At 51.7% G+C, this 14,125-nt stretch overlaps 1 protein-coding gene across 2 annotated transcripts in view; it reads right to left on the bottom strand.

The window, feature by feature from the left end:
* Rab6b (RAB6B, member RAS oncogene family) overlaps positions 1 to 14,125 on the bottom strand; it is a 57,840-nt gene that overhangs the window by 20,685 nt on the left and 23,030 nt on the right. For both annotated transcript variants that reach the window (XM_076868540.1, XM_076868541.1), the window contains exon 2: positions 7,399 to 7,457. In XM_076868540.1, coding sequence (XP_076724655.1) covers positions 7,399 to 7,457 — 59 coding nt within the window. The remainder of the gene's footprint in view (positions 1 to 7,398; positions 7,458 to 14,125) is intronic.

Raw genomic sequence — 14,125 nt, 5'->3', positions numbered from 1 at the left:
TGTGGATGTGTGGGGACACACAAGTTCATGCTTTATTTGCACATGGGGACATGCATCTGTGGGTATGCACGGGTGCATTATACTTGTGTAGATATGAGAATGTGGGAGCATGGTGGGGGGCTTCTTCTTTGAAGATGAAGCCCAGATCCATGATATGCACATAGCCCCTCAGTGTTCTGGGGCCTAGGTGATCAGGAGCCTTCACAGGCCACTTAGGGCAGGGAGCACATATCTGTCAACAAACCTAGGCTGCCCGTCAGTACCTCCCAGGACAGACCACGGCGAGCTGCAGAGGAGCTACCATGCAGCTGGCAGGGTGCCACACTCCAATGGACCTGGGTGGGCTCATGTGCCCACGGGCCCAGTCTGTTTTCAGTGAGCTCGACCGCTGCTCTGATGGGACTGAGTGGTCTGATGGGCTTAGAAGAACCAGATGGAGAGTATCTTGGAAAAGTGGGCTCAGCCTTTCTTGCCCTGTTTCCTCACCTCTAACAACCACAGGGACAGCCACAGCTTTCCTAAGGATTGTTGGACCAAATGAGTTAGACTACCTGACGGTATTCTGTATTCTCTACTATGCGGCATTAAACAAAATTGAAGACCTACTATTAGTGACCAAATGACCCAGGGATTTCCAAGCGGATCTGCAAAACCCAGCCCACGGAGATCCTCCAACAATGTCTCCCAGTCTGATCATGTGTAATGGCCTTGTGGAGTAATCTTCAAGACAAGAGCAAACTGTGAGCCAGTATATCTGGGAAAGGCTACATATTCCCGCTCCTAGTGGAGGGTCTCTGTAGTAGAGGACCTCTCCTGCTGGCATATTAAAGGCTCTGAAGAGTCCTGCAACAAAGAAACAGGAACTTGATGTTTCTCAATATTCTTTGCTCTAGGAACTTTTGTGCTTGTCATCCCTATTAGCATCCCGCTAAACTAGTGTTCCCAGGGCTTCGGGAAAGACTTACCTTCAGAAAGGTAAATCCTAAAAGAGACCAACCCCCTTTCCTAGCTTATAGTACAGTCTTGGTCAAAGTAGTATTCTGTTTTTCATTTTTATGTTGTGAGGTATGGAGCAAATTATTTTTGCTGGTAACTATTCCACAGGGTGGTAAACACAAGATATCAAGACCACATGAGCAGGAGGCTTGACTCTTGAGGAGTCAGTCTCCTGCTAGTCTGGGATCCCCATGACTCTCTCCTCACCCCTCTGCACCCATGCTGCCTGCACCTGCTACCTGCTACCATGTCTTCTGAAAGTATCGGGCTGCACTTGGCTAAAATTAGGTTGCCCCAAACCTGGCAACGCTTATTTATTCCTTTCCTAACTGTGTGCTTGCAAACAGCACTAAGAAAAATGGCAGCTGCTTTATTTTATCCAAAATGCAGGGAATCTTAGAGATTTCACAGCTGCACCCACCTTTATCTTCTTCTGAACATGGTGTTAAGCAGTATCCACAGGGGTTCAAGATGTGCTTTGCACAGAAAGGATGGTTCATTACACACCTCCCTCTGCACAGAACTGCTAATGGCCCAGCTGATTCCTGAGCAGAGAGCTCTCGGAGGCACTGACTGAAATTTTTTGGCTATGTGCATTTATTCTGAGGTATAATTTTTGCATTCCTATTCTGACAAGATACAGTAAAAAAAAGTCTGCAGTGGAAATCTGAATGGTAATTTACATAAGTTGACTCAAGATTCTCTTCTTCGGAAAAGAAATGATGAAAAGGCTTGTATGTGTCTTCTTTCAGCCTTGGCGAGACCTGGGCTGAGGACTGGGGAAGCATCCATAAGTGGCGGAAAGCAGCTGGGCATGACAAGCCCTTGACAATGAAGCTGCTGTTCCCGGCTCTGCACCACCAAACATCAGATGAAAGTATCCGGGTAAAGTCATGCAAAATAGAATGCAAATGAGTCTGGCAAAACTTAAGGCTTCAGACTGGCAAGTGGGCACTTTGTGGGGGAAGAGATGGCAGCCTCTGGAAAACATGTTGGGCAAGGTCTCTTCTGGTCAAAAGCTCTGAGTATGCCCTGGGGGAGGGGAGGTTGGCTCCCGAGGCCACCGAGCAGGTACCTAACTTCTTTCAAAGTCTGCGGTGGCCAATTTAACTCATCGGTCACTCTTTAATTTCCTGATGCTGTCTGAACATCAAGCAAATGATACATACTTTCAAATTTTAAATAAGGGCTTATTCACATCAAAATCAGTCAATCCCTTCAAAGCCACACCCATGTCCGGTGATGCATGGCTTGAAGCTCCCTGAGAGCTCTCCTGAAGCGGGGACAGCTGGGTCCAGGTAGGCCAGCCCTCCTTCAGCTCTTATAGTGAAAGATGTGCCAGGTGGTGGCTTTAAGGGCATCTGAGAACTTACCTGTGTGCAATCTGCACACTGAATTAGAAAGGCTGGGTGACATCTGGGACAGAGGATCGCATCATGGGTCCATCTAGCTCCTCAAATGCATCAGCTGGTGCCCCTAGCAATGTCCTCTGCCCTCTGCCTTAGAGACTCTAAAACTAAACTCTGCTGTCTCAGCCTCTCTAGAGGCTAAGGGTGCTCCTGTGACCTGATTCTGGCCATTAAGACAGAAAGCAGCAGTTGGCCCGAGGAGAGATTCCAGCAAAATTCTTGCTTTCTTTTTCTGCCTTTAATGTGGACATGAGGTCTGAAGCAGCAGCCGCCAACCTGCAGGAAGATGGGTGCCCGCGTGCCAAGGAGACGGAGCAGGATCAGAGCAAGAGCCCCGGGGCCTGACAGCATCACCACACAAGGTGCCGACCCAAATTCCACCACGACTTCTGCACCCAGAAAGCCTTTCCTTGTGGAAGCCACAGCCACCTTTCTGAATTAAAGGGTGACCCACATTCCTACTTATAATGACTGATAAAAGGGAAAGAAAGGCAGAGGAGAAGAGGCGGGGAAAGGAAGGATGTTGGAGCCTGGGCAAGGTGGCCTAGAGAGCAGTCCCAGGTCAATGTCCAGAGGAGCACCTGGATGGCTGGCAGGGCACAGGTGGGTCTCTGAGGACGGGGTCATCTTTCCCCAGTGACTGGCATTTCGATTTCACTATATAAGAAGGTTGCCTCACATTTTGACATCAGCACCTGGCGGAGACAGGGACAGGACCTTCTACTGCCCTCACACAGTAAGACTGTCATGTTGCCAGGGATCAAGCACATCTGGGAGAGCTGCAAAGCACTGTACAATTGCACACGTAAGGTTGCGACACACACGCATTTCGGACACACAGGCAAGTTATTGTTAGTTTCACTCCATCACTATCAACTTAGTTTGTTTTGGAGTTGCAGTTATTTTTGTTTTGGCTTTTCCATAACATATAATAATGCACATTTGTATTGACAGCACTTTGACCCATACCCGTTCCATCATCTAGACTACGTGAGCTATGCTTTAAATACAAATTAAACATATTCCCGTTATGGATGTAGCTTGGTGTTAGAGCACTTGCCTTGCCCGTGCAAGGCTCTGGGTTCAATCCCTAGGACTGCACAAATAACATAACCACAATCCTACTTCTACAGCTTTGAGGCCACTGGGCTGGGTGATGTGGAGGTAAAAGGCCACTCAATTTCCAGGTTAAAAAATGCAGTTCTAAGAAACTGAAGGGCTTGGCCAGAGACTCCCAGTTTCGTGACAGACCTGGGATTAGAACCCGGGCCTCCTCTGTTGGCCTCCTTGCGTGCATGATGCTGGAGAGTGAACTCAGGGCCCGAATGCCTCCTTTTTAAAGGAGACAAAAGAGCTAGAGTGTGTCAAGGGACACGCTGAGTCCTTTTCCTTTGTGTGCCCCTCACTCTGACCTCCTGGAATGTGGTAAGGTCCTGTCGCTGTCTCCCCAGGGTGCTGGGGTGATTATCTGGACATCACATGCAAACAGCTAGTATCTCGGGTTCTATCAAGGCCTCTTGAGTGGCACTTCACCCCCTCTCTACATTCTGTTCCAGGAAACTCATCAGTTCTTAGGGTGTTTGGAGTCCACATTCTCCCCAGCCTCTCACAGGTGGCCCCAAGAAACCACTTTCAAATATCTTGGTTGCTGGACCCTTATTCAGGTGGACTCCGTCTTCTTTGTGTTGACATCACTGATATTCTTTCAGGGTAACCTGGGATCCACATCCAGGGCCACGTCCAGCTGCAGATCTGCTAGGAGCCAGAACCCAGGCAGGAGCAATGATGCAAGCCAGGGACAGGGCCACTCAGCCACCCAAGGTAGGCGTGAGCTGCCCTTGAGTAGTCACAGTGCTCACAGCAGATACCACCGCCGTCACCCGGGTACCATCCTGCTCACCCTCCCCTTCCACATTAGCACCTCAGCGCGAAGAGTGCTGGGTGAATCGCGCTAGTGGCGGGGTCCCTTGGGTGTGAGGAGCTGCAGACAAGGTGGGGATGGATGCTTTCCCAGAGAGGAGGCTGGGAGCAGGTGGGGAGACAAGGAGGATTCGCTGCAGCCACTGGCTGGAGGCAGGAAGGTATGCAGACCGACCGAAGAAGCAGTATTTAGGGAGGGCCACCAGATGTCAGGACCCAGGTGCTGGGTGTCCACGTGTGCACAAGTGTGTGCGTCTGCATGTATGCATGTGCGTGTCCCCACCTTGTAGAGGAGGCGCAGTTTGTCTGCTGAGAGGCCAGTCAGTGCCCAGAGGTGGGGTAGGGGAGCTCTGTGGCCACCGCGGGGAGCCCATGATCTGGAAGAGGCAGGAGACTCAGAGGAGCACAATCAGGGACTGTTGTTGCGGGGGATGATGGGGGTGTCACCATTCAGGGGCACAAATCGGGAGGAGGTTAAGTTCATCCCCCAAAGCCCTTGGGGGTCCTGTCTACTTCCCATACACCTCCGCTACCACACCGAGACAAACAAAACAACAGGCCTCTCCCATCTCCAGAGGATTCATTAAAACCAGCCTGTGTGTGCAGAGCCGGGGCCCAGCTTCCCAGCCTAATTACCATTTTAAAGGATGTTAGGAAAGGATTCCACCTGCGCCAGAGAAAAAAATAAGTCCGAAAGCCCCACAATGGAGAGGGCGGTTGTCTCCCTGGGATTTCTCTTGTCTTTCCTGCCCTGACATTGAGTGAGGCCTCAGGGCCTCTCAGTCTGATGAGGTCTAAAAACCCAGACAGGAAGAGCCTCTTCAAGCCAGCTCTGTAACCCTGGCATCTGTGACACCATCTATGGCCAGGCCCTCTCCTGGGCCCGGCAATACAGTGGTGCTCCAAGGGCATCCTAGCCTCCCCCAGGCCGGAAGCACAGAGGAGCCGCCCTAGAGTCAGGAGGTTGAGTTAGCCATGGAACAAGTAGGGTCAGGGTGGCAAGCGGAGCATGGCAGGCCTCGCTGCCCAGCAAGCATTTGCTCTCAGCCACGTGAGTCAGAACGCTCAGAGCGGACAGGAAGGGAGTGGAAAGAGCATTTTAGCAGTGACAGCCATGGTGTGGGGAGGTGACAGTGCCACTGTCAGGGAGTGTCAAGCAGAGAGGCTACCAGGCTGCAGGTAGTGGGCTGCTCAACTATACATTCTTGACAATAATGGGTACAAGAAAGTAATGGGGTGGCCTGGAGACAGAGGTGGGGTAAGAGCACAGAAGTTCTGCTCACCACTGTCCAAAACACCAAGCAGCCCCAAATCCCATTGTTCTCAATAGGATGCTAACAGGAGGTATGCTAAGTAACTTAATATTAAAAATATACAACAATATATGAGATCATATAAATATGCACATGCACATACACACACACACACACACACAGTATCAAGTCAGACTTTGGAAGGAGGCTGTTAGATGGGGCTATCCCCTCTGATGCAGGAGAAGCCCCTTTATGAGCTAGAGAGGCTCCTGGGAGCCCATGGGGTACAAAGCCCTGCCCTGGGGAAGATGTGACTATGGGGTCAAGACCAAAGCCCTGGCCTAGGGCTGTGTGTCACTCAGGACCTCTTTCCCCAACCTTCCTGTTCTTCACCAAGGTCAGTTCCTTATTTGGTCCATGGTGATCCAGTGTCTCAGACCACAGCAGAATACAAGTCAACAGGGAGGCAGACGGGGGCTCTCTGAGGGTATCTGAGGCAAGAAGGACTGGTCCCGAGGGACAGATAGCCTAAAAAGCAGCACAGAACTACTCTGCACCCTCTGTAAGGTCAGCAATAGGGAAGGACATTCTTAGAACAGCAGTCCCCGGTGAGTCTATAGATATTTGTCCTTGAGAACTCGATGATAAAGGGATTCCATGATCAAACACCTAATCACATTTGCTTTCAGCAAATCAAAGCACACAACTGAGGAAGGAAAGATCTTGAGAAGTCCTGCAGCAGGCAGTCACTCCTGCTCCCTGGAGTTTCCAGCTCCACACATGCTCTGAGCCACCACCCTCCTTGTTTTTTTTTTTTCCCAAGTAACACCTACTAACATTTCTTGGAATTAGTATCCCACAAAGCCCATTAGCTTAGAGAAATGCATTACTATTTGTTTCTATCCTAAGGAAGAAAACAGTGTCCCCCCAGCCTAAAAATAGTATGAATGATTAAGTTTGGTGCCTTTTGCAAAAAGCTGTGGTGGCAAGAGAACCACTTGTGCAAACCTCTTCTCACCAGGGGTGCCAGGCAAGGTTACTACTGTCCTCAATTGCTCAGCTTTTGAGCCACCTGTCAGCCTGTGGTTGATCTCAGAACACCATTGCAGAGCCAGGAGCCCCAGAGGTCATGCCATTCAACCTTCTGCCCACATAGGGCAGGGCAGGGCCACCACAGAAGCCTTTCCAGAAAGGAAGGGCTTCAGCAATGGTGTGTGTGTGTGTGTGTGTGTGTTGGAGTGAGTGTATGTGTGAGCATATGCATGTGTCTATTAAGGTGGTGTGTGAGAGAGGGTGTGTGTGAAAGGCTAAATGTGCAGGAGAGGTCCAGGAGTGGTAGTATGTGCACGTTTGTGTGAGGGAGGTCCGGAGTGTGCACATGGAAGGCCCCAGAAAACACAACCACACAAGGAGGAGCAAACTTTCCTAAAGCTCCGCATTCCACCCCTTCCATATTTTGTCTGGCTCCTCTTCCACCTGACTGCCCCTTTAAGTATCCAAACACTGTAATGGCTCAGCCTGTCTGGAAAGGCTGAGAGCACCCAGCCCTCTCTGTGCTCTGTGTCCCCTCTCTGTGTTTAAGATTTCTCTCTGGAAAACATTTCCTTTCTGAGATCTAGATTTTTCAGAAAAATCTTTACTAGGCTGGGGACCAATACCCAGGGGAAAGCTCCTCCAAAGCAAACAGATACCCCAGGAACCTGGGGCCATCCCACTCTGATCCCAGCTCAGCAAGCCCTGGAGAGAGGCTGGCTGTGGTCACTTGGCCATGGACACCGATGAGGGGTGGGCGGGGTGGAGGCGGGCCTCCAGGACCTCACCTGGTATGTGTTGTCGAAGCTGTCATACATGAACCTCGTGATCAGAGACGTCTTTCCGACTGCAAAACAACAAGAAGAGAATTGTTCAGCCATAAGCAGAGCCGAGCAGCCAAGGTCTTCAAACACATCGTACAAAACAGGTCACAAATCAAAAAGCCCAGAGGGGACGCTGAGTTGTGGACACACCGAAGTGGGAGGCTGGTCCCAGGGAGGGACCCTGAGGTGGGCTGGCAAGTGTTTATGACAGGTGGGGCTGCAGGGCAGTTCCTGCCAGGCAAAGAGGCTACCCAGTGCCCCATGAATTCCCACTACCCAGACCCAGGTCTCCTTGACCCAGAGGGCCCGAATGATGCAACATCCAAAGAATCAGAGCAAGTGGAACGAACAAGCTGCTCCTCACACCTGCCTGTGTCCACCTGCACTTCCCACCTTGTGGCTGGTCAGAGGTCATGGAATCCTGCTCTTTCGTTCCCACTCATTCAGCCTGGGTGTCGGTGGGAAAGAGGGCTTTCCAGAGACCAGGGGCAGTGGGCCATTTCCCAGGGTCTTCCTCCCTAGCATGTGCCTGACCATCCAGCTCAGCGAAGGATCTCTGGCATCCCTGGACCCCAAGAGGCAAATGCCAAGAGGATGGATCCCCAGGCACGGTGACAAGTGCAGGCTCACCCACACACCTGCAAGTGCAAACGCGCAGGTGGTGACATCCTAACTGAGCATGTGGGTAGGGCCGAGAGAAGCCAGGGTGTCTCCTGAGAGTCCCACAAATGTGGTTAATTTCCCAAACCACAGGGTTTGGCTTTTGACCTAACCCTATGCAGGTGCCCTGGGGCCTGGTGGTGGCAGAAATGCCAACTGCTGCATTTGTAGCCATCTGGGAGGGGAAGAAGCGTGGTAAAGGGACATTTGTTAGCTCAAGCCCTGCATGGACTATTTCCCCATACTGTCCCACCATGGCTCTGTCCTGGTCCTGGGAGGCTCAGAGGGCACCAGCCAGGCTGAGCTGGCACAGAGCCCTTTCTGCTCTGGGCTGCAGGCTGCAGGTAACCCTGACGGGGAAAGCAAGGGAGTGTAGCCGAGAGCTCTCCACTCTGCACCGCCCATGTCCCAGCAGGGCTTCCATAGGCAGGGCAGGGATGGTCATCGCCATGATGGAGCAGGGCAACCCAACAGGGCCCCAGTTTTGAAGCCTCAGGAGTGTAACAGATGAGTCCCATCATCTCTCAATGGTCAGGACTTGCCCAGGGAAAGACAGCGTCTCTGGCCAGAAGAAGCATGTGATAGGCTTGTGTTTGGAAGACTGAACTTTTCCCAGAATTGGTTATTTGAGTCCAAATCTTATCAGAATACTTTCTGTCACCTTCAGGTGACACCTTGAGGACCTCATTTTATTTATTTTTTATTTTTTTATTTTTTATTTTTAACAAGAATTTTAGAAGTAACTTTTTCTTTTTTTCTTTTTTTTTTTTTTTAGAGAGAGGGAGAGAGAGAGAGAGAATTTTAATATTTATTTATTTATTTTTTAGTTTTCGGCGGACACAACATCCCTGCTTGTATGTGGTGCTGAGGATCGAACCCGGGCCGCACGCATGCCAGGCGAGCGCGCCACCGCTTGAGCCACATCCCCAACCCAAGGAGGACCTCATTTTAAAAACTGATATAATAATATCACAGACATCAGAAGTACAAAGCACATAGGAAATGCTTAAAAATGGCAGGGAACTGAATAGCTGAGGCAGTTTCCAGAACACTGTAATGATGGCGGGGGTGGGGTGGGGGGGCATACAACCACCATTGTTGTTTGATAAAGAATTTGACTTGTCTTTATCCCTGGTTCCTGAGAAGGGACTCAAAAGGCTTGGAATTTCCTGAGTAATAAAAGTGTTGTTTTTATTCCTAGCCCCCCTCTCATCCCAGGAGTTGATGCTAATGAGGTGACTGATAGTGGCCCTGGAGGACCTTAGGGTAGGGCTGTTAACCCTGTGATTAGGAGTTGGGGACTGGAGCCAGTCCTACCTCCAGGGAAGGGAGAGAGGCTGGAGACTGACTTCAATGCCATGGCCAGTGCTCAGTCAATCATGCCCACACAATAAAACCCAGTGAAACTTCTTTCTTGTTGGTGGATGCACCGTGTGCCTGGCGGGGTGTGGGGTGGTGACCAGGTTCTGAGTCTCTGCATTAGGGACACCCTCAGACCTTGCCCTCTGTGCTCTTTTATTTGGCTGGTCCTGATTTACAGCCTTTAATAAAACTGAAATCATAAGTAGAGTGCCATCCTGAGTCCTTTGTTGTTCAGCAAATTATTGAACCTGAGGGGTACTGGGAAATCCCTGAATTTGTAGTTCCTTGGTCAAAAGCATAGATGTTTTAGGAACCTCATTTGGTGACTGAAGTGAGGGCAGTTCTAGAGATTGGATGTCCTTAGAGTCTGAGGCCAACACTGGGTGGCTATTGTCAGAAATGAGTTACCAGATACCAGCTGGGATCAGAATGGCCATACTTCTGGAAGAACATCTCTGGGATGAGCAGTAACGCACCCCAAAGCTCTTCCCATTTCCCCCAGAAATGGCCCTGGGAACTTCTGATAGAAATTTGGCTAGAAAGAGCTTTCCAATGGCTTTAAATCTTCCCTTCAATTTCACAAGAAGGTGAGAAGTGGGGGGCTTCACACACATTGGGCATTGTCCCTGAGGCCACAGGTGGAGCTGGCTGGCAACTACTAAGGGGTCCACCGAGTTTTAGAAAAGTGGGGCACCCCTGAGCTAGCGGGGGGGGGGGGCAGGGAGAAATAGGAAAAGCACAGCATCCTCCCTTATGAGAAGCAATGGAAAGTTCCCACCTCGTCAGGATCCCAGGGCCCAGGGCAAGTCCCCTAGGCAGTGACACCGGAATCTCACACCCCAGGGAAAAGGAGTGAGCTTCAGGGAGCCAGTGGTGGGGGGAGACAGGTGGAGTGCTCCTTCTCCTCACAGAGGTTCTTCCCAGGAGTCACTGAGTAGGGAGACAGGATGGTCAGTGGAATCCCCCAAAGCCATCAAAGAAATAGGAAGTTCATGGAGCTGCGGAGAATTTTAAATCCCTGCAATCCCCTCTAATGCTGAGCGGCCCATTCTTGTGACGGCAGCTGGCAGCAATGGATTAGTACCGGCTGGCAGGATCAAGTTTGAGTGAAGGAGAAAAGTTGTTTACTGGGACTGTGCAGGAGGAACTTTGGTCCTGGCCAGTGTCGATATGTAATGGGCATCTGCACATGTGACATGCGAACCCAGTCTTTATGGAGCATGTTCCAGCTACACGCTAGGCACCGTGCCAGACACAGAATTGCACGACAGCAACACATAGAAGAGATGTGGCCCCTGCCCCCTGGACACATGCAGCTGGGGGTTAAGCCACCTCTTCTAGGCACCTTCTAGCTGCCCCCAGCTCTGAGCAGATACTTGAGGCATCCTCAGTTTATAGCAGGGGAAGTACATTGACAGCCACTGGACCAGGGTCAGAGCTGAGAGGGGCTGGGATGCTCTCGGCCCAGGCCCTCTTTGGCATCGGTGGCCAGGCTGGGTTTCAGAACCCTGAAGGTTCATTACTGCCACCACTATGAATGTCATGGAGCTCCAGGAATGGCCCCAACTAAGCCAAGGTTTCTTTTTCTTGGGACTGGTCAGAAACTAGGAACTGAGGCACCCTGGAGGGTTCAGGAAGTGAGGGTGAGCAGTGTAAATAGGGGAGACCCAGCACCGAGGGGCTCCTTCTTGCTTCACACTACTCCACAGGCCTGTTTCCCGTTTCTAAGAGCAGAAACTTTCTTCTTCCCCCTCCGAGGTTGCTCACACTCTCCACACAGCCAGGACAATGTGGCTCAGAACCCTGTCTCAAACTGTCAGGGTGGTTTGGCTGTTTAGATCCCCCCCAAATGACATTACACTGTGCCCAAGGTCCCCTGAGGCTCTGCCATCTGCACTTCACCCACCAACCCAGCCCGTCCTCCTCCTCTCCAAAGTACACTGCTAGTTAGAATGGAGCCCTTGAGGCCCACAGATGTGCCCTGGTCACCCCTACCCACCCCCCAACCCCCCCGCCCATCCATCCCCTACATCCAGGAGAGATGGACTGGCCCCTCCCCCAAACCAGTCCCGCTGCTTGGGGATAGTTCGAGATGTGCTCAGCCCACCTCCTCCTCCTTCCCAGCCTTCCATGGCCCTCTGGGGCACACATCTGCACTTCTGATTGGTGGGTCCTGCCTCAGCCCCCACCTTGAGCAAGTCTGGGACTTCAGGGCCTCTGCCTTGACCCTGAACTCTGAGGCTCCTAGGCTGACCAGTTTGCAGGGGACTGACCAGCTCTTTGAGCAAAACATGGGCAACATTTGGACATGAAGCGCAGGGAAAGGTGGCCTTGGCTGCTGGTCTCTGGGACACTTCCTAGGTCTGGACAGAGATTATTGAAAAGCACTCCTCTGGTCCACCTCTGCCCAGCCCTGTCATGGCCTCTCATCAAGGAGCAGAACAGATCAAGGGGCTGCCCTGTACCAAACTCCTCTTCCTCTGAGAGGCAGGACTTCTTCCTTACACCCCATTCTTGCCTTCAGCAATTGTCCTGGGTAGAAGGTGCTAGAAACTTAAAATAGACACCTTGCATATCCACTGGTCTGTCCACTCCCTGTCTTTTCATGGGAGTTAGCAGGACAGGCAGAGCAGTCACCTGAGCAGGCGCCACCAGTGGCCATAGCCAAGGGGGGCCTAGGAGGGGGTGGTACTTGGCATTCCACCAGGACAGGTGGGCAGGTGAGAGAGGCAGGAGCCGCTCCTGTGATCCCCCGCCTCCAACAGCTGCAGAAACCTTCCTCCCTGCCCAGCTCAGTCCTCAAGGTCACCCTGTCTTCTAACAGCTCACCAACACCGTTGCGGCAAAGCGGAGCATTTGCCCAGGGCAAAGATTCGGCTCTGCTGGCAGGATTTTATTAAAAATAAGCAGGCAGATCATTACTGAGCCCCCCACCTCCACCCCCAGCTCCTCATGGCTCAGCAATGTTCTTATAATCTTCTGGTAGTTTAGTCCCACATGATTAAGCAGGGAGGGTTTTTTTTTTTTTTTTTTTTTTTTTTCCCCTCTTCCAACCAAAGGAGGGTGAGAAAATTCACTACTGAGCATTTACCAGGAGCCCCAGAAAGAAGGAAAGGGACCTCCAACACTAGCTGAGCCTCCAGGTGCCAGGTGAGGAATTTGGCACTTTTCTTAGGTTCCCTCATTTAATCCTCATCACGATCCAATGAGCTATAATCCCCAAGGTCACAGGGCCAGGAATGCAGATCTGACACCAAAACAGGTGCCTCATCCATAGGAGGTTGTGCTGCTGGTTCGTGCAAAGTTCTGAGAAGAGCACAGCAGCCTTCTACAGAGACTGGGGCTGGGGGGGCTGGACTGCCAGCAAGGCTGCAGGTGGGGATGGGGAGCAGGGCCACCCCAGGCAGAGAACAGTGTGAGCCAACAAGAGGCAGGGACAGACAAGGCTCCCAAGAGGAGGCTGTGTGTCAGTTACCCTGGAGACCCCTCTGGTCTGAACTTGTGTCTTGGGGAAAACGGAGCCCATGTGAGGAGGGGGAGGGCAGCAAACGCTGCTGGGGAAGCTTCACGGGGCTGGAAGGTTGATTTAAATCAAAACCCATCTCTGGGGCCAGCTGTGGAGGGAGGTGGGGTCAGGGAGAGGCAAGGCCTCTGGGGGCAGAAACAGATGGTGCAGGACAGGGTGGACCCATGGAGGAACATAGGTTCCGGGCCAAGGAAGGCAATGGCCACTCCAGAAGGGTCTTGAGCAGAGGCTGGTGTGGACAGGTGGGGCGGCTGATCATTTCCCCAACAGGTCCACACAGTGTCCCACCCCACGTGCTCTCAGTGCAACCCTGACACTCCACAGGGGGAATCTGGATGGGCCCCTTCAGATGGCAGAAACGGCACCGTGTGACTCTAAGGCTGGGTTGGAAAAGTCAGCACAGTTTCTGCCGGGAGCAGGCTCTGGCTTTCACATTCTGGAACTGGCTTTAGACCAGCATCATCTGCGAGGAAGACCAAGGTAGGCAGCATACCTGAGGGAGACCATATGGAGGTGCCCTTGTGGCAAGAAAACAGAACCCCAGCAAGTAGCCAGCATCAGTCAGCAAACCTGCCAGTAAGCTAGCCCTCAGGGGACTCCACCCCCGACCTGCCAGCTGCCTTTGATGCCACAGGGAACAGGCACATGCTGTCCCTGCCCTGCTCCAATTGTGAATCCTTAATATTCTCCTTGCCTTGAGCCACTGGGTTTGGGGACGGTTTGATAGACATCATTAGATAATCAGAGCAACAGACCTGAGCTTTAGAAAGAAATCTACACTGCAATGGAAAAGTGGCCTACAGGGCCAGCCCGGGAACAGGAGTCTGGTGAGAGATGGGGGATTGCAAGGCAGAGGCAGTGGGGTGGGGAGACAGTGAGCAGAGGAGGCTGCCAGGACCCTGAGGCATTCTGAGTCTGAGAAGCAGCACCCAGGATGTCTCTCTGTCACCTGCCAGCACTTGAGCTTCGGCCAACTGGACCAGGTGCAAACACCAAGCAATCACCACAGACTCAGGTCACCCGTGTAAACCTTTAAAATCATCAGACCAAAGCACAAACACCTGCACTGTTTTCAGGGGGAAAGAAGTCATCCAATCCCATGAGTGAAGGATCTAAGTTTATTTTCCATGAAAATATTTTGTT

Source organism: Callospermophilus lateralis, chromosome 10 (assembly GCF_048772815.1).
Source record: "Callospermophilus lateralis isolate mCalLat2 chromosome 10, mCalLat2.hap1, whole genome shotgun sequence".
NCBI classification, from domain to species: Eukaryota; Metazoa; Chordata; class Mammalia; order Rodentia; family Sciuridae; genus Callospermophilus; species Callospermophilus lateralis.
The sequence above is the reverse complement of the archived record's forward strand: the minus strand, read 5'-3'. Positions and strand labels throughout refer to the sequence as shown.